At 49.4% G+C, this 25,101-nt stretch overlaps 1 protein-coding gene across 3 annotated transcripts; it reads left to right on the top strand.

Moving 5' to 3' along the window:
- The first annotated feature begins 717 nt into the window (after positions 1–717).
- On the top strand, positions 718–25,101 carry LOC148135981 (uncharacterized). Of its 3 annotated transcripts, none has more exons than XM_087984141.1 (5): positions 718–888; positions 1,014–1,079; positions 5,702–5,933; positions 13,633–13,805; positions 22,450–25,101. In XM_087984141.1, exons 3-5 carry the CDS (start codon positions 5,714–5,716, stop codon positions 22,549–22,551), a joined length of 495 nt encoding a protein of 164 aa, XP_087840267.1. In that variant the 5' UTR covers positions 718–888; positions 1,014–1,079; positions 5,702–5,713; the 3' UTR covers positions 22,552–25,101. The 3 variants fall into 3 exon arrangements, with proteins under 3 accessions (XP_087840267.1, XP_087840266.1, XP_087840268.1); XM_087984140.1 differs by having other exon boundaries at positions 5,699–5,933; XM_087984142.1 differs by lacking the exons at positions 718–888; positions 1,014–1,079 and adding an exon at positions 2,209–2,323.

Raw genomic sequence — 25,101 nt, 5'->3', positions numbered from 1 at the left:
GGAAGCAGGCCATTTGACCCATTGAATCCATACCCAAACTGCATCCCACCCAGACCCACACCGATAACATTGTGTTTCTCCATGACCTAGCCTGCACACTATGGACAGTTTAACTAATCCACCCTGACCAGCACATCCTTGGGCTGTGGGAGGACACAGGGAGAATGTGCAAACTCCACACAGACAGTCGCCTGGGGCTGGAATCAAACTTGGGTCCCTGGCACTGGGAGGCAGCAGTGCTAACCACTAAGCCACCACACCTCTGGACCAAATAAAAGCAAATTACTGCGGATGCTGGAACCTGAAATCAAAAAAGAGAAAATGCTGGAAAATCTCAGCAAGGCTGGCAGCATCTGTAAGGAGAGAAAAGAGTTGATGTTTCGAGTCTAACTGACCCTTTGTCAAAGCTGGACCAGGTGGGACTTGAACCCAGGCCCTCCTGGCTCAGAGGTAGGGACACTACCACAGTGGGACGAGAGATCCCTCACAAAAATGAAAGGGAGGGGGGAGATAGGGTGGTGATGATAATGTGGCTTCCACAGAGTTGACCGAGAGGGAGGTGTTGGTGGGGGGTGGGGAGAGGGGAGTGCAGTGCCAAACAGGGACTCTGGCCCTTTAAGAGGGGAATCTCCCTCTCTGCAACAAGCCCTAACTTGTTAGACAAGGCGTTACGTCAGGGGTAGTGTGTGACACAGGGCAGGCTGAGAGCGAATTCAGTTAGGTTTTTTCATGGACTCTGAATGACTCACTGCATCCGAGCAGCTCTCAGAGAGAGACAGAGAGAAACAGCAACAATTTACATCTAAAATCCACAATCCCCTGAAAAAAAAAGTCCTGAAAGGGAAAGGGATTTTGGATTTGATTTTGTGCTCAGGGGTTTGCCTCCTGGTAGGTTTCAATGAATCAGCGTGTCCCTGAAATTGCACTGAAAGTGAATGTTCTTTTGACGCGATTGAGATTTTAAATCTAACGCTCACTTATTTTCCCCCTCTTCCTCACAATCTCCTGTGAAGAGTGACAGCTGGAGAGACAGGCTGTTTGTCTGGGCAATGGTGTTTTAAAAGTGGAGCCGATCGCAGGTGAGTTTCAGCGTGATGTGAAATGTATGATTTGGTTTTGTAACCGATCTGGGATATTTAGTGCTTCGCCGTCTGGGAGACTGTTAGTCCCAATGTTACTCTCAAAAGGTTGGAGAGGCTTCCACACGTAACGATTTATTCCCGATTGATAATTCCTTGGAAAAAGTGCAGTTAAGGTCCGTGCGATTGTCTGAGGCCAGAATGTGGAAAATTAATGGGGAATATTGAGATCGCCAGAAATTTGTATAAAGTGCTGAGCATTGTCCCTGTTTGCTTACTGTAATATGTTTTATTTACGAGTCCTGACTTCTAATCTCAGTTATATAGTTGCGATAAGCTTTACACCAAATGATTTTCCTTCCCAAATGTTATTATTTTTGATGATGTTCATTTTAAGCGTGTCATGTCATCTCTTGGCGTGAGAATCTGACTGTTAAAGCGGTAATAATGCCTTTATTTCTCTCTCCCCCCTCCTGTGCCTTTTCATGTTTTTTTTTCTCCCCCTCAATGACCGTTAGATAAAGAAAGTATCGAGATTCAGCCTTTCCACTGAGATTACATTTAAAAAGTTGGCTTGGAATTAATTGCCCCGCTCTTGATTTTATTTTCGGTCCATGCTTTATTTTTCCCTTTGCCATTTAAGAAACGAACCGGTCAGAATTCTGGGTGGAAACAGCGCATCTTCTGACGCCTGGCTGGCATTTTTAACGAACCGTGTGCTGCAATTTTGTTTTGTTTTGAAGGAGACAGTGCCGCTTTAAGTGCTTCGCTTCACATGTGAGCTTTTGTTTGCAAACAACCCAGAGAGTGGCACAGAGAGAGAGAGGGGAGGGGAGGGCGCCCACTGTGGGCTGCTGCGGGATCTGCAGCACGCCTTGCCTCCTCCTCGCACAGCACCAAACACCCCATCCCCTGAAAGGTTCATGTGCGCCGCTTACTCCCTCCCACCTTGCCTCCTGTTGGGCCTGCCCCCCCCCCCCCCCAAACTCAGCAGCTGATACAACCCTGCTAGAAAGTTTTTAAAATCACACAACACCCAGGTTATAGTCCAACAGCACTCCGAAAGTTAGTGCTTCCAAATAAACCTCTTGGACTATATCCTGGTGTTGTGTGATTTTTAACTTTTTCCACCCCAGTCCAACACCAGCTCCTCCACATCGCTGCTAGAAATTCTGCAAGCTGTAAGGAACCACTGGGTGCCCACAAGAGGCTGCTGCATAAGATAAAGATGTGTGGTGTTACAGGTAAAGTGTTAGCATGGACAGAGGATTGATTGAAAGACTGGGGATAAATGAGTGCTATTCTGGTTGGCAATCAGTAACTAGCGGTGTGCCTCAGGGATCGATGTTGGGACCACAATTATTCACTATTTATATAGATGATTTGGAGTTGGGGACCATGTGTAGTGTGCCAAAGTTTGCAGATGAAACTGAGTGGCCGAGCACAGTGTGTGGAGGACATAGATACTTTAAGTGAGTGGGCAAAGGTCTGGCAGATGGAATACAATGTTAATAAATGTGAAGTAATCCATTTTGGTAGGAGTAACAGTAAAAAAGATTATTACTTGAATGGTAAAAAGTTGCAGCATGCTGCTATGCAGAGGGACCTGGGTGTCCTTGTGCATGAATCACAGAAGGTTGATCTGCAGGTACAACAGGTAATTAGGAAGGCAAATGGAGCATTATCCTTCATTGCTAAAGGGATGGAGTTTAAAAACAGGGAGGTTATGTTGTAGATGTACAGGGTGCTGGTGAGGCCACACCTGGAGTACTGTGTGCCATTTTGGCCTCCTTACTTAAAAAAGGATATACTGGCCCTGGAGGGGGTGCAGAAGAGGTTCACCAGGTTGATCCTGGAGTTGAGGGGGTTGGCTTATGAGGAGAGACTGAGTAGATTGGGATTACATTCACTGGAATTCAGAAGAATGAGGGAGATCTTGTAGAAACATATAAAATTATGAAGGGAATAGATAAGATAAAGTAGAAAGGAGGTTTCCACTGGCAGGTGAAACTAGGACAAGAGGGCATAATCTTGAGATTAGGGTGAGCAGATTTAAGACTGAATTGAGAAGGAACTTCTTCACCCAGAGGGTTGTGAATCTGTGGAATTCCCCGCCCAGGGAAGCAGTTGATGCTGCTTCAGTAAACGTTTTTAAAGCTAAGGTAGAGATTTTTTGAACAATAAAGGGATTATTGGATACAGTGAGAGGGTAGGTAAGTGGAGCTGAGGCCTTGAAAAGATCAGCAATTGATCTTATTGAACAGTGGAGCGGGCTGGAGGGGACAGATGGCCTACTCCTGCTCCTGGTTCTTAATGTTCGAGTAGAGGCAGCTTCATTAAATATATTCAAGACACAATTGGAAGGGTTTTTGCATGGTAGGGGAATTAAGGATTATGGGGATAAATGCAGGTAGGAGGAGCTGAGACAATGGATAGATCAGCCATGATCTTAATGAATGGCAGTGCAGGCTTGATGGGCCAAATGGCCTACTCCTGTTTCTATTACTATGAAACATTGAACAGTACAGCACAGAAATGGACCCTTTGGCCCATGACGTTGTGCTGAGCATGACACCAAATTAGACTAACCCCTTCTGCCTGCCCTTGGTCCATATCCCTTCATTCTTGCATATTCATGTGCTTATCCTAAAGTCCCTTAAATGCCCCTATCATCCCTGACAGTGGGTTCCAGACTCCTACCACTCTCTGTGTCCCTCACATCTCCTTTGAACTTGCCCCCTCTCACCTTAAATGCATGCCCCCTAGTTTCATTCCTTAATGCCACCACATCCCATTCCACTTCTGAACTGACCAGGGCCAAGCTAGTCTCAGCCGGCTATTCGACTGCGGGCGGTATCCTGCTCACCTCCTTGCGATTAGAGGGTAATTTTCCTCCCGCCAGCTGTGTACTGGACATCAGTGCGGGATGAGGTTTGAACCCACCCTAAACACTGCCTGAGCCAGCAGGAACCTTTTCCGAAGCAACCCCTCCATGAGAGAATTGTTACCTGAAACACCAAGGTGTGGGTACCACTGTGGTTCAGTTTGTTTATCCAAATCACTTGCTTAATCCCAGCTCTAATCCTTATTTAAACTGTCAAAGAGAAAGTTTGGTTTTGCCATGACTGAGATTAGAATTTGGAATTGTAAACGGGGTTGGGGGGTGGGTGGGGTGGGGGTGGGGATGTTGTTGCAGTTTGGTGCCAATGGTAGTACACCCCCAGCAGCCCGAAATGCAACATAAAATGAATTTGCTCGCTCTACCTTTTGTAAATTTAATTTGGTGACCAGGATTGCCACAAATTCAATGTGGCATAGATTGATACAAAACAGAAGGCCATTTGGTCCATCTCTGTGAATGCTGGCTGTTTGAAAGAGCTGCAATTAATCCCCATCGCCCTCTACCTCTCCCAACATCGTTTGTAACTTCTTGCTTGTTTATTTTGTTCCCTGTTGACCGTCCTGTCAGGCAGCACAGACGGCTCAGTGTGTGCTGCCTTCCTTCCCATGTCACCATTGGGTTTTATTTTGGCCATTTCCTTCATTCTGCCACCCAGCCTCTGCTCACGCTCCCTCCCTGCAGCGGCAGACTCTGTGACAACCCACTTCCTGATTCCAGACTCTACTGCCTTTGGTGGGGGGGGGGTTGCAGATGGAATCAGCCACAGGTTCTGTGTAGGGGCCTGAATTTGCCCCAGGCAGCACATGTCAAGTGAAGTGACGCTTTCTGTAGTTGAATAGCCAGCTCTCTACACACAGTTGAAGCCCACCCACAAGTAATGCTAAGCGGGTTAGCACTGCTGACCCATGCCCACCAAGGGGGCAACCCGTGAGAGGGTGGTAGAAAATAGTGAGGATGAGCTAGGTTCCCCTTTTAAGGGTATCCCACGTTTGCTACAGTGGCCAGACAGAAACTGTGGCGTCAGGGGGTTGCCTGCGTTTTGTTCATAATATGCAACAAAGGCTGCAACTTTGTTTGTCATCTCTGCGCAGCGCTTGACAGAGATTAAGAACACTTTGTACACTGATGTTAAGCAAAGGAGTTCCTTTTGGGGAACAGTTCACAGTAAAAACACTGTCCTTTTCAGTCGAGAAAGTGAGTTCCCTTTCATTGGCAGCAGTAAGTGGTGTGTGGACAGTCTGTGGCCTAGGGGTGGCACGGTGATTCAGTGGTCAGCACTGCTGCCTCACACTGCCGGGGACCCAGGTTCGATTCCAGCCTCGGGTGACTGTCTGTGTACAGTTTGTACATTCTCCCCGTGTCTGTGCGGGTTTGCGGTTTCCTCCCACAGTCCAAAGATGTTCAGGTTAGGGTGGGTTGGCCATGAGAAATTGTCCTATAGTGTGCTGGCTAGGTGGGTTAGGCATGGGAAATGCAGGGTTACAGGGATAAGGAGGAGGTATGGGTTTGAATGGAATGCTGTATAGAGGGTCAATGTGGGCTGAATGGCCTGCTTCGTGATTCTATGAACAACTTGTGGGTTCTTGTACCATCCAAAATTTCAACATCTTTAAAGTAAGTACATAATTGATGTTAAATGGATGACCACCTGAGGTTGTGAAAGGCAGTATATAAATGCAGGCCTCGCTGGCGTTAATCTGTGCTGTTTGTTTTCCAGCAGGTTGTTAGCAGCATGGCCAAACCGTTCGATGACGGAAACTCATCTGATGCACACACGCAGGAACACATCCCGAGGGAAGTTCAGTCAAGCCTCACCAACTGCACTGCCACCAACTTTTGTGCCCATTCTGTCAGGTGCCAGGCAGAATACAATAACTCCTCAGTGACTACTTCAGGCTGCAGGGGCCAGCTGACCTGTGGGATGAATGCCTCCACCAACACCCCATTTCCCGGTAAGACTCCAGTTTGCACAGTATCTTTTGGACACTCTGTTTCCTCTCTCTCTCTCCCTGTCCCACAAGCTGCTGGCTGGCACTGAGAGTCCACTCTGTGGGGCATCTCTGACTCCAGCGATTCGGTTGCACAGTGGCCCCCCTTCCTGTGTGAGCCCTGCTGTCTGACCATGGAAGGTTGTGATTCTTCCCATAGTCAAATAGCCACCAAAGTCTTGTCTCATACCTGGTTATGGTAGGTGGGGGTGGGGGTGGGGGTGGAGGGAGCGAGGTGCCTTTGACCTGTCTGCCAACATGACCTCCCTTGTTTTGTTTGGAGATGCGGGGAGGAATTAACAGTACCGATTTCACAGAAATCTCATCAGTGTGGCGGGCAGCTATTCAGCTGCAAAAGGCATGGCAGGTTTGCCAGAACTGACCCCAGACCAACGTCCTCAACAGAGGTTTCAGTAGGAATCACCAGACGGTGATTAAAGCACCCTTCCTTTTCCAGATGGACTGCTCAGAGCAGGTGGGGAGGGCTGGTGGACGGTGCTGGGGGGTGGGGGCGTGGAGATTGAACCTGTAACCAGCCTGGTTCTCTACCTAATGTGGGGGGGGGGTGCACTCTCATCTGGAGCATCACCTGAGCGGATATAGCTGTCCCTCTCAGCCCTTTTCCCTGTGATATTTCCCATAGCTAAATAACCCACCTGTATTCGCGATCATGCTGGCCACTCCTAAAAGTCTGCTTGCCCAGCCCGAGTCGAGTCTGTTCAGGAGGAGAGGGGACATTCAGAGTGAGTTCAACAGAAATCGATAGGTAGCTCTGGGTTGATCTGTGAGCTCCTATCGTCTTGTACCATGTCAGGCAAGTTCAGACATGCCCCATTCTCTCTCTCTCCTCTCTGAATATTAATTAGTGCCACAAACCGCTCTGAAAATATAACTTTATTTCTAGAGGCTTTTAGGGTGAGCAGGCTGGCAGCTTGTGTGATATTTTCAACTACAATATTTGTCTGTGGCACCTGAGTCCTTAGTGAAACTGGAAATCTGAACTTGAGAACAAGGAAATGCTGGAGAAACTCAGCAGGTCGTACAGTCCGTGAGGAGAGGGAAACAGGAATATGAGGGTATTGAGTGGAGAGGGAAGATATGGGAGGGCGGGAGGGGAGGATATTTGAGGGAGGGGAGAGATGCTGCTTGGGCGAGAGTGAAGGTATTGGGAGAAGAGAGGATATTGGGGGGGGGGCTATTTGGGGGCAATAGTGAAGGTTTAGCAAGAGAGTGAGGATATTGGAGGGGAGAGAGATAGCGTATTGGGCTGAGGGTGAGGGAATGGGTACTGAATGAGGAATTGGGGGAGGGTGAGGGTATGGGAGGGAGGGCAAGGATATTAGAGGATGGGGAGGATATGGGGTTATGAGTAGAGAGAGGGGGTTATGGAGTGAGAATATTAGGGAGGAAGGTGAGGTTTTGAGAGGGAAGGGTAGGGTATTGGGGAATGGGGAGGGTGTGGGTAGAGGGAGAGGTTATGGGGGCAGTGGGAGGATATTGGAGATGAGGAGGGGATTGGAGGAGGATCAGGATATTGGGAGATTGGAGAGGGTATTGGGATAATGGGTAGGATATGGTTAGAGGGGGCAGATGGGGAGGTTATGGGGTCAGGGGGAAAGGGTTTTGGTGGTGTGTACAGAGTGTGTTTTGGGAAAGGGTCTAGCCCTGGGAGGGTGTATCAGCAGCTGTATAAGGCACAGTGAGGAGTGACACATTCTCCTCAAAGTTTAAAATATTCAGTTGGTGAAGAACGTTTTTAAAGGGGCGCCGCTGGGAGAGTGAAACTTTGTGAAAGTCTCAGGGTTCACCTTCCGCCCCCACAGTGCACCAGTGGAGCTGGAGCTGGGAGGGTGCGTTATAAAGACTGGAATTACCATGTACTAAGGGGTCTGGTGGTTTCCTGAGGAGCTGGTGGGATATGATACCCCTCGCCCCATCCTGTGACACTCCCTCCAAAACATCTTCGTACGTACACGATGGTATATTCACAGGACAGAAATAGACCAGTCAGCCCAGTTACTCAGTGCTGGTGTTTGTGTTTCACCTGAGCCTCCTACTCTCCCCCCCTCTCTCTCTCTCTGTCTCTCTCTCTCTATCTTTCTATTCCTTCCTTTGTTATGTGTTTATCCAGTTTCATTATATCATACAGTACACAGAAAGGTCCTTCGGCCCATCGGTCTCTGCCAGTCACACATATTCACCTACCTATTTTAATCCCCCTTTCTAGACCATAGCCTTCTGCCTTGACATCACAAATCCACATCCACATATTTCTTAAATCTGCCTCTCCCACCCTTACAGGCAGTGAGTTCTGGATTCCTCTTGGGGAAAAGCTTTTCCTCATATCCCCTTAAACATCCTGCCCCTTAAATCTACATGCCCCCCCTGCCTGATCATTGATTTCTCCATCAAGGGGAAAAATCTACACCCCTCATCATTTTATACCTCTCAATCAGCTCGCTCTCAGTCTCTTCTGCTCCAAGGAAACCAACCCCAGTCTATCCAATCTCTCTCCATGAATTTCCTCTGTAATGTTTCTTTGCTATTTGTCTCATTAGCCTGTAACTGTTGGAATACGTTCCACACACTCTGGACAAAGGTAACTGGTTTTTCCTGTGACTGTCTTGTACGGATGATGCTCTCACACACAATGGAAACACCTTCTCCATCTACCCTGACGATTCCCTTTCATAACATCTGTCAGGTCACCCTCTCAGTCATGTCTTTTCCAAAGAATGCAGTCCAATCTTGCTGAGCTTTCTCCAGCAGTTGTAACGTCTCAGTCCTGGCATCTCGGGACAGAGAGAAGACATTTGTAAGTCCTGAGGGAGAACGTGTCTGTACAGCCACAGGGACAGGATGCTTTTGGCATTTTCCATGGTACAGCATTGTCTAAAAGTACAGATTCCACATAAACAGCAGAAGATCCTGAAGTCAGCAGCTGCTGCAGGGTCAGGTTGCTCTGTCTCTGGGCATCTCGCCATCGACATCCCCCAGGGACATGTCAAAAATCATGGGCCCTGGAGCAAGCTGCAGTGCGGGCTGACTCTGATACTGCCATCTCTCGATGTCCAAATGCATTGGGTGCCCCCAGCATCAGACCTCACCCCACCCCCCAAACTCTGCTGCTGCATTGTGGGATCTTGCTGTGCGCTGATTGCCTGCAGCATTTCGTCTGTCAGCTGCACTCTGAAAGTGCTTCATGGTCCCAGGCAGACAGCTTTTTTTTGGGGGGGTTGGGGGCAGGGTGTGTTCTGGAGTTGATAGGTGCTAGGGAAATGCAATTCCCACTTTCCAATGTTTAGTTCCCCAGCTTCGAGGCTGTTCAGACTTTTTGCTGCTACTCCTTTCAAAGTGCAATTAAACTGTGAGCATCTTGCACACTGCATCAACACATCCCACACCCCCCCAACCCCCAACCCTCCTCACAGCCAATTGTAAGGGACTGAAGAACAAACAGCGATTCTATTACCTGTGCTTGCAATCATTGAATCAGGCCTCTTTGTAAGATGCACATTGGTGACAAAAGAAATTGAATGGGCCACATTGGGACCAAAGTTTATCGGGCACCAAGATGTGCCTAATTTTAGAAAGGACAGGTTGATAATCAGAGGTTTGGCTACTGTGAAGTTCTGTAACTGGCACCTATCCAGAGTGTTCCAGGACAGGATACACTCAGCAACACGAAGCCAGTTTGATCTGTCTCGACTTCAGTCAACAGGAACTCTGAGAACAATTGCCACAGATGGTGGGGAAGTCTATGACTAACCGAGTAACAGGTTATGAAATGTGTCGGTAAATAGGTCACGGCTGCGTGTGATCGGTCCTAACCCCTGTGGAAAGGACACATAATGTGATGCACAGAAACATGACTGTCCACAGATACCTTCACACATGGGGATGGAGAGAATAAGTGCCTTTCCCAGAGAGTCAATATGTGAACATTTTAGTTTCTGTCACTAAAAGATCTTTCACATTCCCATTGCGCCTGATATTAACAAATCATCTCAATAGGGTTTTGTTTTTTGGGTCTGAATAATGTCCAGGAGCCCAGGGAGAACATCCCCACCACAGCTGGTATCCTTTTATATCCACCAAGAGAACAAGTGGGTTTTCAGTTTCATCTGAAAGGCAGCACCTCGACAGTGCGGCACTCCCTCAGCACTGACCCTCCGACAGTGCCCACTCCCTCAGCACTGGCCCTCCGACAGTGCCCACTCCCTCAGCACTGACCCACTGACAGTGCGGCACTCCCTCAGCACTGACCCTCCGACAGTGCCCACTCCCTCAGCACTGGCCCTCCGACAGTGCCCACTCCCTCAGCACTGACCCACTGACAGTGCGGCACTCCCTCAGCACTGACCCTCCGACAGTGCGGCACTCCCTCAGCACTGACCCTCCGACAGTGCGACACTCCCTCAGCACTGACCCTCCGACAGTGCGGCACTCCCTCAGCACTGACCCACCGACAGTGCGGCACTCCCTCAGCACTGACCCTCCGACAGTGCGGCACTCCCTCAGCACTGACCCTGCGACAGTGCCCACTCCCTCAGCACTGACCCTCCGACAGTGCAGCACTCCCTCAGCACTGACCCTCCGACAGTGCGGCACTCCCTCAGCACTGACTCTCCGACAGTGCGGCACTCCCTCAGCACTGACCCTCCGACAGTGCCCACTCCCTCAGCACTGACCCTCCGACAGTGCGGCACTCCCTCAGCACCGACCCTCCGACAGTGCGGCACACCCTCAGCACTGACCCTGCGACAGTGCGGCACTCCCTCAGCACTGACCCTCCGACAGTGCGGCACTCCCTCAGCACTGACCCAGCGACAGTGCGGCACTCCCTCAGCACTGACCCTCCGACAGTGCGGCACTCCCTCAGCACTGACCCTGCGACAGTGCGGCACTCCCTCAGCACTGACCCTCCGACAGTGTGGCGCTCCCTCAGCACTGACCCTCCCACAGTGTGGCACTCCCTCAGCACTGACCCTCCGACAGTGTGGCACTCCCTCAGCACTGACCCTCCGATAGTGTGGCGCTCCCTCAGCACTGACCCTCCGGCAATGTGGCGCTCCCTCAGCACTGACCCTCCGACAGTGCCCACTCCCTCAGCACTGACCCTCCGACAGTGCGGCACTCCCTCAGCACTGACTCTCCGACAGTGCGGCACTCCCTCAGCACTGACCCTCCGACAGTGCGGCACTCCCTCAGCACTGTCCCTCCGACAGTGCGGCACTCCCTCAGCACTGACCCTGCGACAGTGCGGCACTCCCTCAGCACTGACCCTCCGACAGTGCAGCACTCCCTCAGCACTGACCCTCCGACAGTGCGGCACTCCCTCAGCACTGACTCTCCGACAGTGCGGCACTCCCTCAGCACTGACCCTCCGACAGTGCCCACTCCCTCAGCACTGACCCTCCGACAGTGTGGCACTCCCTCAGCACCGACCCTCCGACAGTGCGGCACACCCTCAGCACTGACCCTGCGACAGTGCGGCACTCCCTCAGCACTGACCCTGCGACAGTGCGGCACTCCCTCAGCACTGACCCTCCGACAGTGCGGCACTCCCTCAGCACTGACCCAGCGACAGTGCGGCACTCCCTCAGCACTGACCCTCCGACAGTGCGGCACTCCCTCAGCACTGACCCTCCGACAGTGCGGCACTCCCTCAGCACTGACCCTCCGACAGTGCGGCACTCCCTCAGCACTGACCCTGCGACAGTGCGGCACTCCCTCAGCACTGACCCTCCGACAGTGTGGCGCTCCCTCAGCACTGACCCTCCAACAGTGTGACACTCCCTCAGCACTGACACTCCGACAGTGTGGCACTCCCTCAGCACTGACCCTCCGATAGTGTGGCGCTCCCTCAGCACTGACCCTCCGGCAATGTGGCGCTCCCTCAGCACTGACCCTCCGACAGTGCCCACTCCCTCAGCACTGACCCTGCGACAGTGCGGCACTCCCTCAGCACTGACTCTCCGACAGTGCGGCACTCCCTCAGCACTGACCCTCCGACAGTGCGGCACTCCCTCAGCACTGTCCCTCCGACATTGCGGCATTCCCTCAGCACTGACCCTGCGACAGTGCGGCACTCCCTCAGCACTGACCCTGCGACAGTGCGGCACTCCCTCAGCGCTGACCCTCCGACAGTGCGGCACTCCCTCAGCGCTGACCCTCCGACAGTGCGGCACTCCCTCAGCACTGACCCTCCGACAGTGTGGCGCTCCCTCAGCACTGACCCTCCGATAGTGTGGCGCTCCCTCAGCACTGACCCTCCGACAGTGCCCACTCCCTCAGCACTGACCCTCCGACAGTGCCCACTCCCTCAGCACTGACCCTCCGACAGTGCCCACTCCCTCAGCACTGACCCTCCAACAGTGCCCTCTCCCTCAGCACTCTCCCTCCGACAGTGCGGTGCTCCCTCAGCACTGACCCTCCGACAGTGTGGCACTCCCTCAGCACTGACCCTCCGACAGTGCGGCACTCCCTCAGCACTGACCCTCCGACAGTACGGCACTCCCTCAGCACTGACCCTCCGACAGTGAGGCACTCCCTCAGCACTGACCCTCCGACAGTGTGGCGCTCCCTCAGCACTGACCCTCCGATAGTGTGGCGCTCCCTCAGCACTGACCCTCCGACAATGTGGCGCTCCCTCAGCACTGACCCTCCGACAGTGCCCACTCCCTCAGCACTGACCCTCCGACAGTGCGGCACTCCCTCAGCACTGACCCTCCGACAGTACGGCACTCCCTCAGCACTGACCCTCTGACAGTGACCACTCCCTCAGCACTGACCCTCCGACAGTGCGGCACTCCCTCAGCACTGACCCTCCGACAGTACGGCACTCCCTCAGCACCGACCCTCCGACAGTGTGGTGCTTCCTATTTTTCTGTACTGCACTGGGACAGTCAGCTTGTGTTTTAAGTTTGTTGAATATGATTCTAAGCGGTGACCTTTTGACTCAGAGGCAAGCTCGCTACGAACGTAAGAAAAGTTGTCCATGAGTCATTGTGATATGATTTTTAATAACTGTGAGTTGTAGTGCTAGGCTAAGAGCTGCTTGCTCATTTCCAATGTGGATGAACAGGTTGTGAAACATATTGTCTGGTTGCACAACCTGATTGAGTGGCAGTCATGGAACTGGCAGAACAAAGTCTTGAGCCTTGAATTTATAACTTTTAGCTTGGTCTTCAAGTCACTCCATGGCTTTCATTCTCTCTAACCTCCTCTAGCCTCAAAACCCTCTGAGATAGCCACATCTGTCTCACCCTGGCCTCGAGTGCTTCATGGTTTTTATTACTCCACCATTGGTGGCCATGACTTCGGCTGCCTGGCCTTCGAGATCTAGGACTCCCTCCCAGAAACATTTCCTCCTCTGCACTCATCTCACTCCCTGGAAACCTGCCTCTTCGACTGAGCTATTGGTCCATCTATCTCATGTGCTTCAGCATTGAGTTTTGTTTTGTTCGCCCTCCTGGGACTCGATGGGCCGAGTGGCCTCTGTATCCTACAGGTTGCTGTGTTAAAAGGTGCTATGGAAATGGAAGTTGTTGTGAATTCCACCGTCCCATCTGGCAGCAGTGCAAGGGTTGTAGGGGTAGGCTTGAGGACAGTGTGAAGTGTTGGTGGGCCTGCCCTCAACCTCTTGTGCGTCTCTCTCCAGGTGGCTCCCGGCAGATACAGACCGTCAGATCAGAGGAAGGAGTCGCCTCACCGCTCACATCACGAGGTGGAAACATTGTGCAGGAGGATGGGGACGATGAGGCCGTCATCCGGCAGATTGGGATCCAACTCCGGCAGATGGCAGACCAACTGCACACCTACCACATGGAGAGGGTGAGTCGGCCTTGCGTTCTTTCCTGATCCACCGCATCTCTTCAATTGGACTCAGTGCCAAAGAGCAAGGGTTTGTTTTCATCAATGGGGTGACAGCGTTGCTGGCATTTATTTCCCATCCCTAATTGCCCTGAGGGCAGTTAACAGTTGACCACATTGCTGTGGGTCTGGAGTCACATGTAGGTCAGACTGGGTAAGGACTGCAGTTTCCTTTCCTAAAGGTCATTAGTGAATCAGATGGGTTTTTCCAACAATTGACAATGGTTTCATGGTCACCTTTAGGCTTTTAATACCAAATTTGTTTTAAAAAATGAATTCAAATTTCACCATCTCCTATGGCAGGATTTGAACCCAGGTCCCCAGAACTGGGTCTCTGGATCAACAGTCCACCAATAATATCACTAGGCCATCACTTCTCCAAATCCAATCTAGGCATTTTGCTACTGGTTATGGAACTCAGTACCTGGGAGAGTGGGGGATGATTTTACCCACTGTGGACCTGATTCTATCCTTCAGAGAAACTCAAATTGAAAACACAGGCCTTAAGCTCTAATTCTCCCTGATAACTTGGCCAACATTCACCTTCTCAACTCTCTTGAACTAAAAAGTCAGGTTCCCTCAACCTCGTCCCCATTAAACGCTCCTGGGACAGGGACAGCATGGGATGAACATAGTTGAAAACCCCTCCCAACGCTTTAAACTCTAACTCAAAATTCCTTCAACACTGTCCCCATCAAACACACCCGGGACAAGGTTAACAGGGGTTAAAATACAGAGTATGGGTTCATTCACCCTTCAGCCAACATCACCAAATCAGATCAACAGGGCCTTTGTAAATTGGCTGCTTTTGCTGCTAGTTTTGAAACTTGCTTTTATTGCCTGACCATTGTGAGTCTTCCCTTCCTTACAAGGCCAGGCCCTTTGGTATGGGACTGGAGTCACATATGGGTCTGGAATGCCCAAGGGATGCAGGTAGCCTTTCTTGAAGGGACAACGCTGAGATCAGTTGGCTTTTAAGAATCAATTCTTCACAGATTCATGCTGACTCATGACAGATTTATTACTGAGACCAGCGTTTTAAAAAAAAAATCACAAGGCTGGGGTTAATTTGAATTGATCACTCACATTTGTATTGTTCAATGATTGTCGCCCAGGAGTTAGATGATGACTTACATGAGGGGCAGGAAGCTTCAGAGTTTTAAAGAGGGAAGGGAAAATACCTGGCACAATAAAAATGCAATTGGAGACTGGAGGCAGGATTATTGTTGAGGTTTTATGAGTTTCATTGTTGAGTTTATGGTTTCTGTTGGATTTGCCTCTCTGGATTGCTTTGTTGTGACTGATAACTTGCAGAATGTCAAAGCTTCCAAAATGTATGGGGTTGCAGCCCCTGCTTAAAGGGCCAGCTCCACCAATTATCAGCTTTGCTGGTTCATTTCCTCTTCATTTTCTCTTCCATCATTAAGTGTTCACTGTGAGTGTGTTAAGAGGTTGTTTATGTGCAGCCCTGAGACCCTCACACGAGGATGGGCCAATTTACAGTAAATACTGTATGACAGCATGTGCCCGCACTGTCACCCTGCCCTATCTCCACAGGCAGCACTGGGGAAACAACAACTCCTATTCACCCAGCAAACCCAGGTGTCTCCACAGTAATGCTCGCTATGGTAATTCCTCAAATAATGCCAATCAAAGCAAAAAATAAAATTATTTGGGTCATTGGTACATTTTTCCATTTGGGAGTTTGCTGCCTCACATCACGAGGGACCCGGGTTCGATTCCAGCCTCGGGTGACTGTCTGTGTGGGTTTCCTCCGGGTGCTCCGGTTTCCTCCCACAGTCCAGAGATGTGCAGGTTAGGGTGGATTGGCCATGGGAAATTGCCCCATAGTGTGTAGGGGTGTGCAGGTGAGATGGGTTAGCTATGGGGAAATGCAGGATTACAGGGATGGGGTGGGATGCTGTTCGGAGGGTTGGTGTGGACTCGATGAGCTGATTCCGTGAAATTCTACGAAAATGATTGCTGCCTTTTCCTTCATTACAACATGACTACACTTCAAAGAGTATTTCAATGACTGTAATGTGCTGTGGGGCATCTGACGTTGTGAAAGGTGCTACAGAAATGCAAGTCTTAATAGTCCTCAGTTTGCCAAATGACCTGATTTCAGCTAGGGCCAGTCAATGAGCTAGTTTCTGTGATTTAAGGCTGGTGTGAGGCAGGAGGTGTAATATTCCCCATGGAGGGACTATCTGCTGTCTGCTCTCCTAGCACTTGTCAGTCTGTGTGTGTCTCTGTGTATGTGCGTCTGTGTCTATGTGTGTGCATCTGTGTCTGTTTGCGTGTCTCTGTGTGTGTGTGCGTCTGCGTGTCTGTGTGTGTGTCTCGGTGTGTGTCTGTGTCTGTGTGTGTTGCAGACCACATTAGTTCTGGATGGTTTGGTGAGTTTTGCCCATGACCTGTAGTTCCTGAATTCACCTGTAGCCGTGACATTGTTTGCTGTGACAGTCAGTCTCATTTTGCAGTACAGGCAGTGTAACTTGCTAAAGGTTATCCAACAGCACCTTCCAAACCCACCACCATTACTCCATCTCAAAGGATGAGAGCAGCAGGCAGATGGGAACACCACCCCCTGCAAGTTCCCCTCCAGGCCTCTCACTGTCCCGACTTGGAAATAAATCGCCGTTCCTTCAGTGTTGCTGGGTCAGAATCCTGGAATTCCCTCCCTAAGGACATTGTGCGTGCACCTATACCCTGAAGAGATTCAGGAAAGAAAGCTCACCAGCACTTCCCCCAAGGTAATTAGGAATATGCAATAAATAATCACCCAGCCAGAAACATCCATTTCCCATTAACCAATAAAAGGAAAAATGGCAGAGATGGGGACACTTTGATAAACCCAGGTCCAGCCCCTCCTGCCTAGCTTTCAGTTTCATAATCAGTAATGTCATAGATTATTTAGTAGAACAATCACCACCTTCAGTAACTGAGAGGCATCGGGGGGGGACCCTGAATGTTTTGCACTGATTTGAATTACAAAAGAGATGCCAACTTACAGGCCACTGAACACTCCTGCAGGGTGCTTGAGATGACTAGGACATAAAAACAAATACAACTTTACTCCACCTCTGACGCAACTTCCATTTTTTTTCTTTGAAAATCCACATGCACCATAAAAACAAGTCGGTTTATTTTGGGATGTGGTTTCGGATTAAAGAAGATTGTTGTGTCTTGATGTTTTCTCTATAATGACACACACAGAGCACTGACAGAGCCAGCGATTCGGGACTCAGTGTTCCCCTCTCTCTCCAGTTCCTCACCCACAGCGGTCCACCCTTGTGCCTGTGTGAACCTCTGGGATGTGCCTGGCTATTGAAGTGTGAGGAGCATCACTGCCGAGTCCAAGACTGCGTTCCTTGGTCGATGACTGCTTTCTTCCACATTGGGAGACTGCATGGATTTCCTTTATTCATCCATGGGATGAGGGCATCATTGGCTAGGTAGCTTTTTTGCCCATCCCTAATTACCCAGAGGGCAACATTTAAAAGGCATTTGGTTGGGTATATGAATAGGAAGGGTTTGGAGGGATATGGGCTGGGTGCTGGACTAGATTGGGTTGGGATATTTGGTCGGCATGGATGGGTTGGACCGAAGGGTTTGTTTCCATGCTGTACATCTCTAGATTCAGTAAGGGTGGCAGTTTCCTTCCCTAAACAACATTAGTGAGCCAGATGTGTTTTTTTCAATGGTCAATTCATGGGTCGTCACAGAATCCATGCACTGTGGAAATAGGCCATTTGACCCATTGAGTCCTAGATTTTTTTTCTTGAATTCAAATTCCACCATCTGCCATGGTGGGATTTGAACCTGGGTCCCCAGAATATTACCTGGGTCGCTGGATTAACAGTCCAGCGATAATACCACTAAGCCATTGCCTCCCCTTTAAATTGTCCGTTCCTTGCCATCACCACCCCCTCACCTCACTTCTCTCGGGGTGCTGAGGCCAATTTGAGTTACCCAACCTCCTCCAGCTGTCTCCAATCTCTGTCTCTTTACCCAATCTCAACTCCAGCTGAATTGACGGATGTGGGTCAGGATATCGGGAAAAACACCCCACTTTATGTCCCTCCAAGATAACGTGTCGTGGGATCTTTTCAAAGATTCACCTTCCCTGCCATTTGATTGAAATTAGGGAGAAATATCTTCACTCAAAACGGGTTGTGAAATGTCGGAATTCTCTATCCGGAGGACTGCTTGTGCTTCATTGTTGAATGTATTTAAGGTCGGAGCAAATTGCTGCAGACGTTGGAATCTGTACTGAGAGCAGCAAATGCTAGAGATCCCAGTGGGTCAGGCAGCATCCGCGGAGGGAGAGCAAACTAAGAGTCTAGGTGACTCTTCTTTGAAGAATTATCGAGATGTGAAACATTAGTTTGCTCTCTCTCCACGGGTGCTGCCTGACCCGCTGTGATCTCCAGTATTTGTTGTGTTGAATACATTTTATGACTGGGCTTCAGAGAGATATTTGGTCTTCTGAGGAACTGAGGGAGATGGGTAGTGGTGGGGAACGTGGAGTGAAGCCATGTGATCAGCCTCAATTGTATCGAATGGTGGAGCAAGCTCAATAGGCTAAAAGAATCAGACGGTACAGAAAAGGCCGTTCAGCCCATCAAGTCTGCTTCTCCATTCAATATGATCAAGGCTAATCCTGCGATTTAACCTGAAATCTACACCAGTTCCATTTGGCCCACAGCCTTGAATGCTATGACACTGCAAGTGCTTTTTAAACATTGTGAGGTTTCCCACCTCAACACCCCTCCCAGGCAGTGCATTCCAGACCCCCGCCACCGTCTGGCTAAAAAAACACTTTCCTCAAATTCCCTCTAAACCTCCTACCTTCCACTTTAAAATGGTTACTGACCCTTCAACTGAGCTGCTTCCTGTCCACCATGTCCATGCCCCTAATCATTTTACACACCTCAATCCCCCTTCCCTGCTTAATGTTCCATCCCAGGCAGCATCCTGGTGAATCTCCTCTGCACCCACCCTGTGGTGCGGAGACCAGAACTGCACACAATACTCCAGCTGTGGCCTCACCAAGGTCCTGTACAGCTCCAACCTCCCTGAACGGTCCATTCCTTATTTTTCATCTTCGTTCCAGCCTTTGAGCACAGTTGACAATTCCCCACCCTCCCACAACACATACTGCAATTCTAGTCTGGATTATGCATCCAAATCCTTAACTCTTGACTCACCTCCCTGATCCTTGAATGGTAGAACAGAAAACGTGGAGTGGGATTAGACCGTGGAATGGATTGGTTAAAAAATCCTCAAGTAATTGCAATTGTTGGGAGCTTTAAGCCATTTTGAGAGACCCTGGAATGAAACGGCATAGGAATGGAATAATTTGATGTGCTTCCTACTGTTCATGCATCTTGGATACACAGATCTGTACAAGAATTCCCATTCCCCGTAGAATTCCCTTGGACCGATCTCTGACAGCGACAACTAAATTGAAAATCTGAAGTGTAGCTGGGTTCACGCAGACTGTGCCTCAGGCCCTGCACAAACAAAATCTGATAAGTCTGTAGTATCTTGATAAATAAGCTTTAAAATCAGCTCCGATGTGAGTTAAATGTAAAATAACCTCCCTGTGCCGAGCAAAATTGCGGAATGCCAGGAAATAAGGAGTTGCATTTCTGTATCGCCTTTTGCTGCCTCAAAGAGCTTCTCAGCTTCGTGAGGCACTTCTCTGAAGGGTCGGCACTGCTCTCATAGGAAATGCGGCAGCCAAGTTGTACACAGCAAGATCCCACAAGCTGAAATGTCAGAAAAGGCTTGGGTAATTTGTTCATGCGATGCTGGTTTAGGGATTGATCAGGAGGCTGAGGGGGTTTGGGGTTTCTTCCCCCCCACCCCTCCAACCCTCTGTGAGATAGTGTTACACGACCCTTTACATCAGGGGCAAGGCTGTGCCTGGAGTGTCAGAATAAATCTTCCTCTCTCTCCTCCGTAAAGGTGCAGCTGAAAACCCAGCTCTTTGAGCGAGCTTTCAATGCCAGTATCTCCCCATATCTTAGTGTCTGCTTGGTTAAAACTTCTGTGAAAACACCTTGGGCCAATGTCTTGCCAAAGGCGCTACAGAAATGTACGTTTCTGTTTGTGCTGGAGTTGTGAGCGCTGTGCCTCGCCGTTCTCTGTGCTAGGTAGTTTTACGAGCTATGCTGCTTTTGACCTGGTTAACTCTCTATATACATGGGTTTATTTTTAGTCTCTGACTCACTGGGCAGCTGCCTGATTGTCTCGTGACTCCCTCTCCACTTGCTTGCCTCTAGGCACCGGCCCAATCCAATGCAGCCCAGCCTTTCGCTCATAAACAAATTGATTGTCATCACAAGAAGCAGGCGGCTGGTAGTTTGCGGTTCAGGAGTTGAGTTCCCTCTCTACCCCCACTCTGCCAGCCTTCTGTGCAATTTAAACATCTTTAAATGCACAGTCCCTCCCATTGTGTCAAACCATAACAAATACTCAAAAGAATTGCTTTCTCTTGGAAGTTTTAGTTTAGAATCCCCAGAGTTTCGGTCTCCTTACTTGAGAAAGGCACTGGAGGGGTTCACCGGGTTGTTTCTAGAGTTGACGGGGGTGGTTTATGAGGAGAGGTTGGGACTTTTCTTATTGGGATTTACAAGAATGGGTGGGGGAGGGGGAGAGAATCTTACAGAAACATAAAATGATGAAGGGAATAGATAAGAGAGAAGCAGGGAGGTTATTTCCACTGGAGGGTGAAACTAGGGGGCATTGCCTCAAAATAAGGGGGAGCAGATTTCAGACTAAGCTGAGGAGGAACTTCTTCACCCAGAGGGTTGTGAATCTGTGGAATTCCCCGCCCAGGGAAATAGCTGAGGCTTCCTCGTTGAATGTTTTTAAGGCAAAGAGAGATTTTTGAACAATAAAGGAATGAAGGTTTATGGTGAGCAGGCGGGTAAGTGGAGCTGGGTCCATGATAAAGATCAGCCATGGGGGGAGCGGGCTCAAGGGGCCAGATGGCCACCTCCTGTTCCTTATGATACAATGCGGAAAAAGGCTATTTGGCCCTTCAAGTCTGCATCCCACCCAGATCCAGTTTCCCCACCCTAACCCCATGACCCAGCATTTGCCATGGGCTAATCCACCTCACCTGCACATCTTTGAACTGTGGGATGAAATCCATGTAGGCACATGGCAGAACATGCAAATTTCACACAGTCACCCAAGCCTGGAATTGAACCTGGGTCCCTGGTGCTGTGAGGCAGCAGTGCTAACCACTGGGCCATGGTGTTGCTGGGAACTGCTGAGTGAAGCAGGGGATAGGCTGATGTGTGCTGCTGGGAGCAGAGTGATAGAGAAACAAGCTGTCCCCACTAAAATCTGACCTGATGTTTTGTTCTCCAAATAGCGAGCTGGACAGTGCCTCATGTATACACTGCACAGAAATGCAACGATTCAACAACACATTGCATTCGAATAGCACCTTTAACCTCGTAACGTGGTTCTCGGGCAAGTTATCAGATCAAGTTTGCCGTGATCAGAGTTTTACATTAGCATTGAAGGAGGAGGGAGAAGGGCAGAGAGGGTTAGGAAGGGAAGTGGCTGCAAGATTGGGTGCCAATGGTGGAATAATTAAAATCAGGGAAAGGACAAGAAGTAGGAACTGGATGAGACCTGGAGGGTTTTAAGGCTGGATAGGGAGGGATAAGAGAGATTTGAAAACTAGACTGAGAATTTTAAAACAGAGATATTGCTTGTCTGTGAACCAGTCTAGTGACCAGGAATCTTCTCCAGAGAATGTTCACGCAGTGAATCTGTTCATTCTGAACATCGCAGTGAGTAAAACTCACCCACAGGATGGGCAGCTGGTTTTGACATTGAGTTACAGTGTGTGAGGGAGTAAAAAAAAATCTTATATTCACAGTGTTTACTCTGCTGGCAATGTAATATTTGTCTGAACATGTCCCGAATATAAGTTCATCTAAGTTCCCTGGAGTATTTTAATAACATTTGAATGTTTTGGTAATAACTTGTAACCTTTGCCTTGAACATTTGATGTATAAACAGAATAGAAAGGAAATTGAAATCAGGCGTATGAGCTTCACAGAGACACCTAGTGCCTAGGGACAGAAAGTACACCGTGACTGTTGACATAGCAAACTGAACAGGAAATTATCGAGAGGAGCCATTAATGATGGTAAATTCTGAGAGAAAGAAATGTGACACAAGGTTTTGGCAACAAAAAGCAAGTATTGAAGACAGTAAGATTTTAATAATGTGGAGAGATTACCAGACTGGGATGGTGGGATTGAGGTATAAAGAGAGACTGGATCAGTTAGGATGATATTGACTGCAGTTTGGAAGAATGAGGGGTGATCCCAGGGTATGGGGAGAAAGTCGGAACAGGGGACTGAGTCAGATGATCAGCCATGACAATAATGAATGGCAGAGCAGGCTTGAAGGGCCGAATGGCCTACTCCTGTTCCTATTTTCGATATTTCTTAAGTTTTGTGTCAACAATTGGAAATTCATGGTTGTTGTGTCTCAGTGAATGGGTTTGCCAAAGGAAGTGAAGGTGTAAGTATTCTTTCCAATGACGTTGCTGTCTTTGATGTTCCAGGTTGAGGAGTGGGACCGAAGGCGTTGGCCAGTCTGGTACTGGACCTTTCTCAACTTCTTCATGCACACTATGGCCATCTTCCGCATGCCTCGGTGGAGATGAACTCTCAGGAGCTGGGGAAGGGCCACTCGGCCAATCCCTGAGGGGACCACTGGAAAAAGAATTTGGAAGGCCCCCTCTGAAAACTTTTTGACTCCGCTGGACGGATGTGATGAAAGAAAGAAGAGAGCGAGATAAAAAGATTGACTTGACTTTTCAGGGCCGAGATGTAGATAATCTTGTTGGAGTGATCAGCAGTTACTGTAATCCCTTTTGGTCGGGAGGTCGGCTGGTCTGCAACAGAAAGCTCTTCCTGTGCTTTTCCCGATCCAAAATATCCTTGAGCTCCCTGGAAACCCTGCAGAGCAGAGCCTCCTGATCCTCGGACCAAAATCAGGATATACCTTCACCACTGCCCCTAGTTTCAGGAGGGTGGGGTTCCCCTGGACCATGAACCTGAGGTGAGGGGTGGGGTGTCAGTTAGAGACATAGGGGAGGACTTGGGTTGAAAGGTTACAGGATGGTCCTAGCACTGCCCATTCCATCTGGAGTTCGGGGGTTAAAACCAGATGAGACTCTCCCTCCATTGTTGAGATTACAATACGACATCAGCTTTGCACTTAGATCTTTAAGTACTGTACCATGCGGTTTCATGGAGGGGATTTAACCACTTTTCCAGTTTGCATTTATAGACCCAGACTTGTCTGTAGCTCTCCTTGTGGTGGACGTTAACTCGGGCGAATCCTTCAGAGATTGGTTGGACCATTGTTCGGCACGTTCTAATTGGTGGATTGTATCTCCCTTGGGATCGAGGGTCTCCCCTTGTGTGAGCTTCTGAGAGAGATACATTCTGTCACCAAAACAACCAACTTGTCCTGCCAATTTCTGTTACCAAGCCTCACTCTCCAGGACCGTTTCTGAACATTTAATCCGAAGTTCGGGGAAAAATACAAATTGAGAGCAATGTGCCAGAGTGAAGAGTCAGGCGCCCTGTCGCTTGAAGGCGCTTGATTTTGGGGGTAGAGGTGGGGTGGGGGGTTTGAGCCCCATTAAAATGGACACGAGAGTGGATTTCCAGATGTCCACTCCTAGTAGCTATCAAGATAATCTTAGCTGCACATGTCACAGACTATGTCCCCTTATCCAACTCCACCCCCCTCCCCCCACCACCACATGGAGTGTGTCTTTGTAAAATCGATTCCTTAATATCAGGGCAGTGATAACGAGCACTTTTTAGGGAAAAGGAAAGGTTTTGTGAAACATGTAGCAATAGCTGTGCAACAGCTGGATCCATGAGCTGAATATCAGTCGCTCAGAGTCACCTCAGGGATGAATTCTGGCGGAGTCGATTCCTTGCTTTGTCCTGTCTCTTTTGGTGCACCGTGTACAGGAAAGCCAAGTGTTTTGTGATTACTTTGCATCAAACAGGCTTCTAAACTATTTATTACTGTGTGGACTTTTTTTTTCAGTTTGAGTCCTTGTTTAGTTCGAAAGACCAACTGGGGCTTTAGGTGAATCAAACAGAACAGTTTGAGGAAACCTGTGTTCAATCTGGGCCAGTAGCAGTGATTTGGGGAGGGGGGGGCGGGGGAACGCGACAGGGAAAGGGGCAAGAAAGACTTGTGTTCCATTAAATCTTTGCCCCTTCACTGCCTTCAAAAGGGGCAAGCGGCGCAGGGAAATTCAGGTTCGTTTTGCAAGCCTGACCCTGCCACACTTCAAACAGTCTGCTCAACTTCTCAACCTCCCTGCATCGTGCAGCTGCTGAAGTACTGCACTGGAGGATAGTGAGCGGCCAATCTGCGCAGTCAGGTAATGAGTCACTTGACCACAAGGTGCCTGAGCCTGGTGATCAAGTGTGGAGACTCTGGACTGTGTTTCTTGCCCAATGTAATCACCCTCCCCCATTCCTGGACTTGGGAGGTGGGGGGGTCACTGAAGTTGCCTGCAACAGTCCCCCCCCCACTACCTCTCCAAAGAAACCCCCAGACTACTCTGACTGAGCCAACGCGATGCAGTTGGACCCTGAGCTTCGAACCTGGGATCTTTCTGTTCCCTTGCAACTTGAAAACGAGAAGGTGCATTTTCTGAATGCTGAGCCATGTGGGGAGATGGGTGAAGTCACAACCCTGGGGGTGCTGCTCTTCTGGCTTCTGAACACTCTCAATGCAGATACATCAGGGCACGTGGTCTGGGGTGATGAGGGGAGGCAACTTTCATCCTGGGTGGGGGGGCATGTAGAACAGACAGTAGAGAACCCGGTGCCTTTTGCACCCCCTTTCTCTCCACCACCCGACTCCCATTCCCACTGAGTTTCAATAGGGGCTTTGCCACTTCACTTGACATGAATTTCAGCCCCAGTCATGAACACATGCTCCCAGCATGCCAAGGGGTCCCGTGACTTTGAGAAGCTGATGGGACCCACCCCGAGTGACAACAATCCGCTGAATGGGGGAAAGGAAGGCTGCTGTGTCCCAGAGCCTTGTACAGTGATGTTTTGTACATAGATCATTTCATTTTGTAGAATATAGATTTCTTTTTTTTTTAAAGACTGTTCGTTTTGGAAGATTAATTTTTGTAAAATAATTTTCCAATAAAAGTTCAAGCAAAGAA

The sequence above is a fragment of the Chiloscyllium plagiosum genome, unplaced genomic scaffold, assembly GCF_037043375.1.
Source record: "Chiloscyllium plagiosum isolate Xiang-an unplaced genomic scaffold, Cpla_swu_hap1 HiC_scaffold_47, whole genome shotgun sequence".
Taxonomy (NCBI): domain Eukaryota; kingdom Metazoa; phylum Chordata; class Chondrichthyes; order Orectolobiformes; family Hemiscylliidae; genus Chiloscyllium; species Chiloscyllium plagiosum.
The sequence above is the reverse complement of the archived record's forward strand: the minus strand, read 5'-3'. Positions and strand labels throughout refer to the sequence as shown.

Excerpts from the sequence above, each read along its gene's own strand:
- LOC148135981 (XM_087984141.1), top strand. The coding sequence starts at position 5,714 with ATGGCCAAACCGTTCGATGACGGAAACTCATCTGATGCACACACGCAG. Across the intron at positions 5,934-13,632 it reads CACCAACACCCCATTTCCCG|GTGGCTCCCGGCAGATACAG; the intron begins GTAAGACTCCAG and ends GTCTCTCTCCAG. Across the intron at positions 13,806-22,449 it reads ACACCTACCACATGGAGAGG|GTTGAGGAGTGGGACCGAAG; the intron begins GTGAGTCGGCCT and ends TTGATGTTCCAG.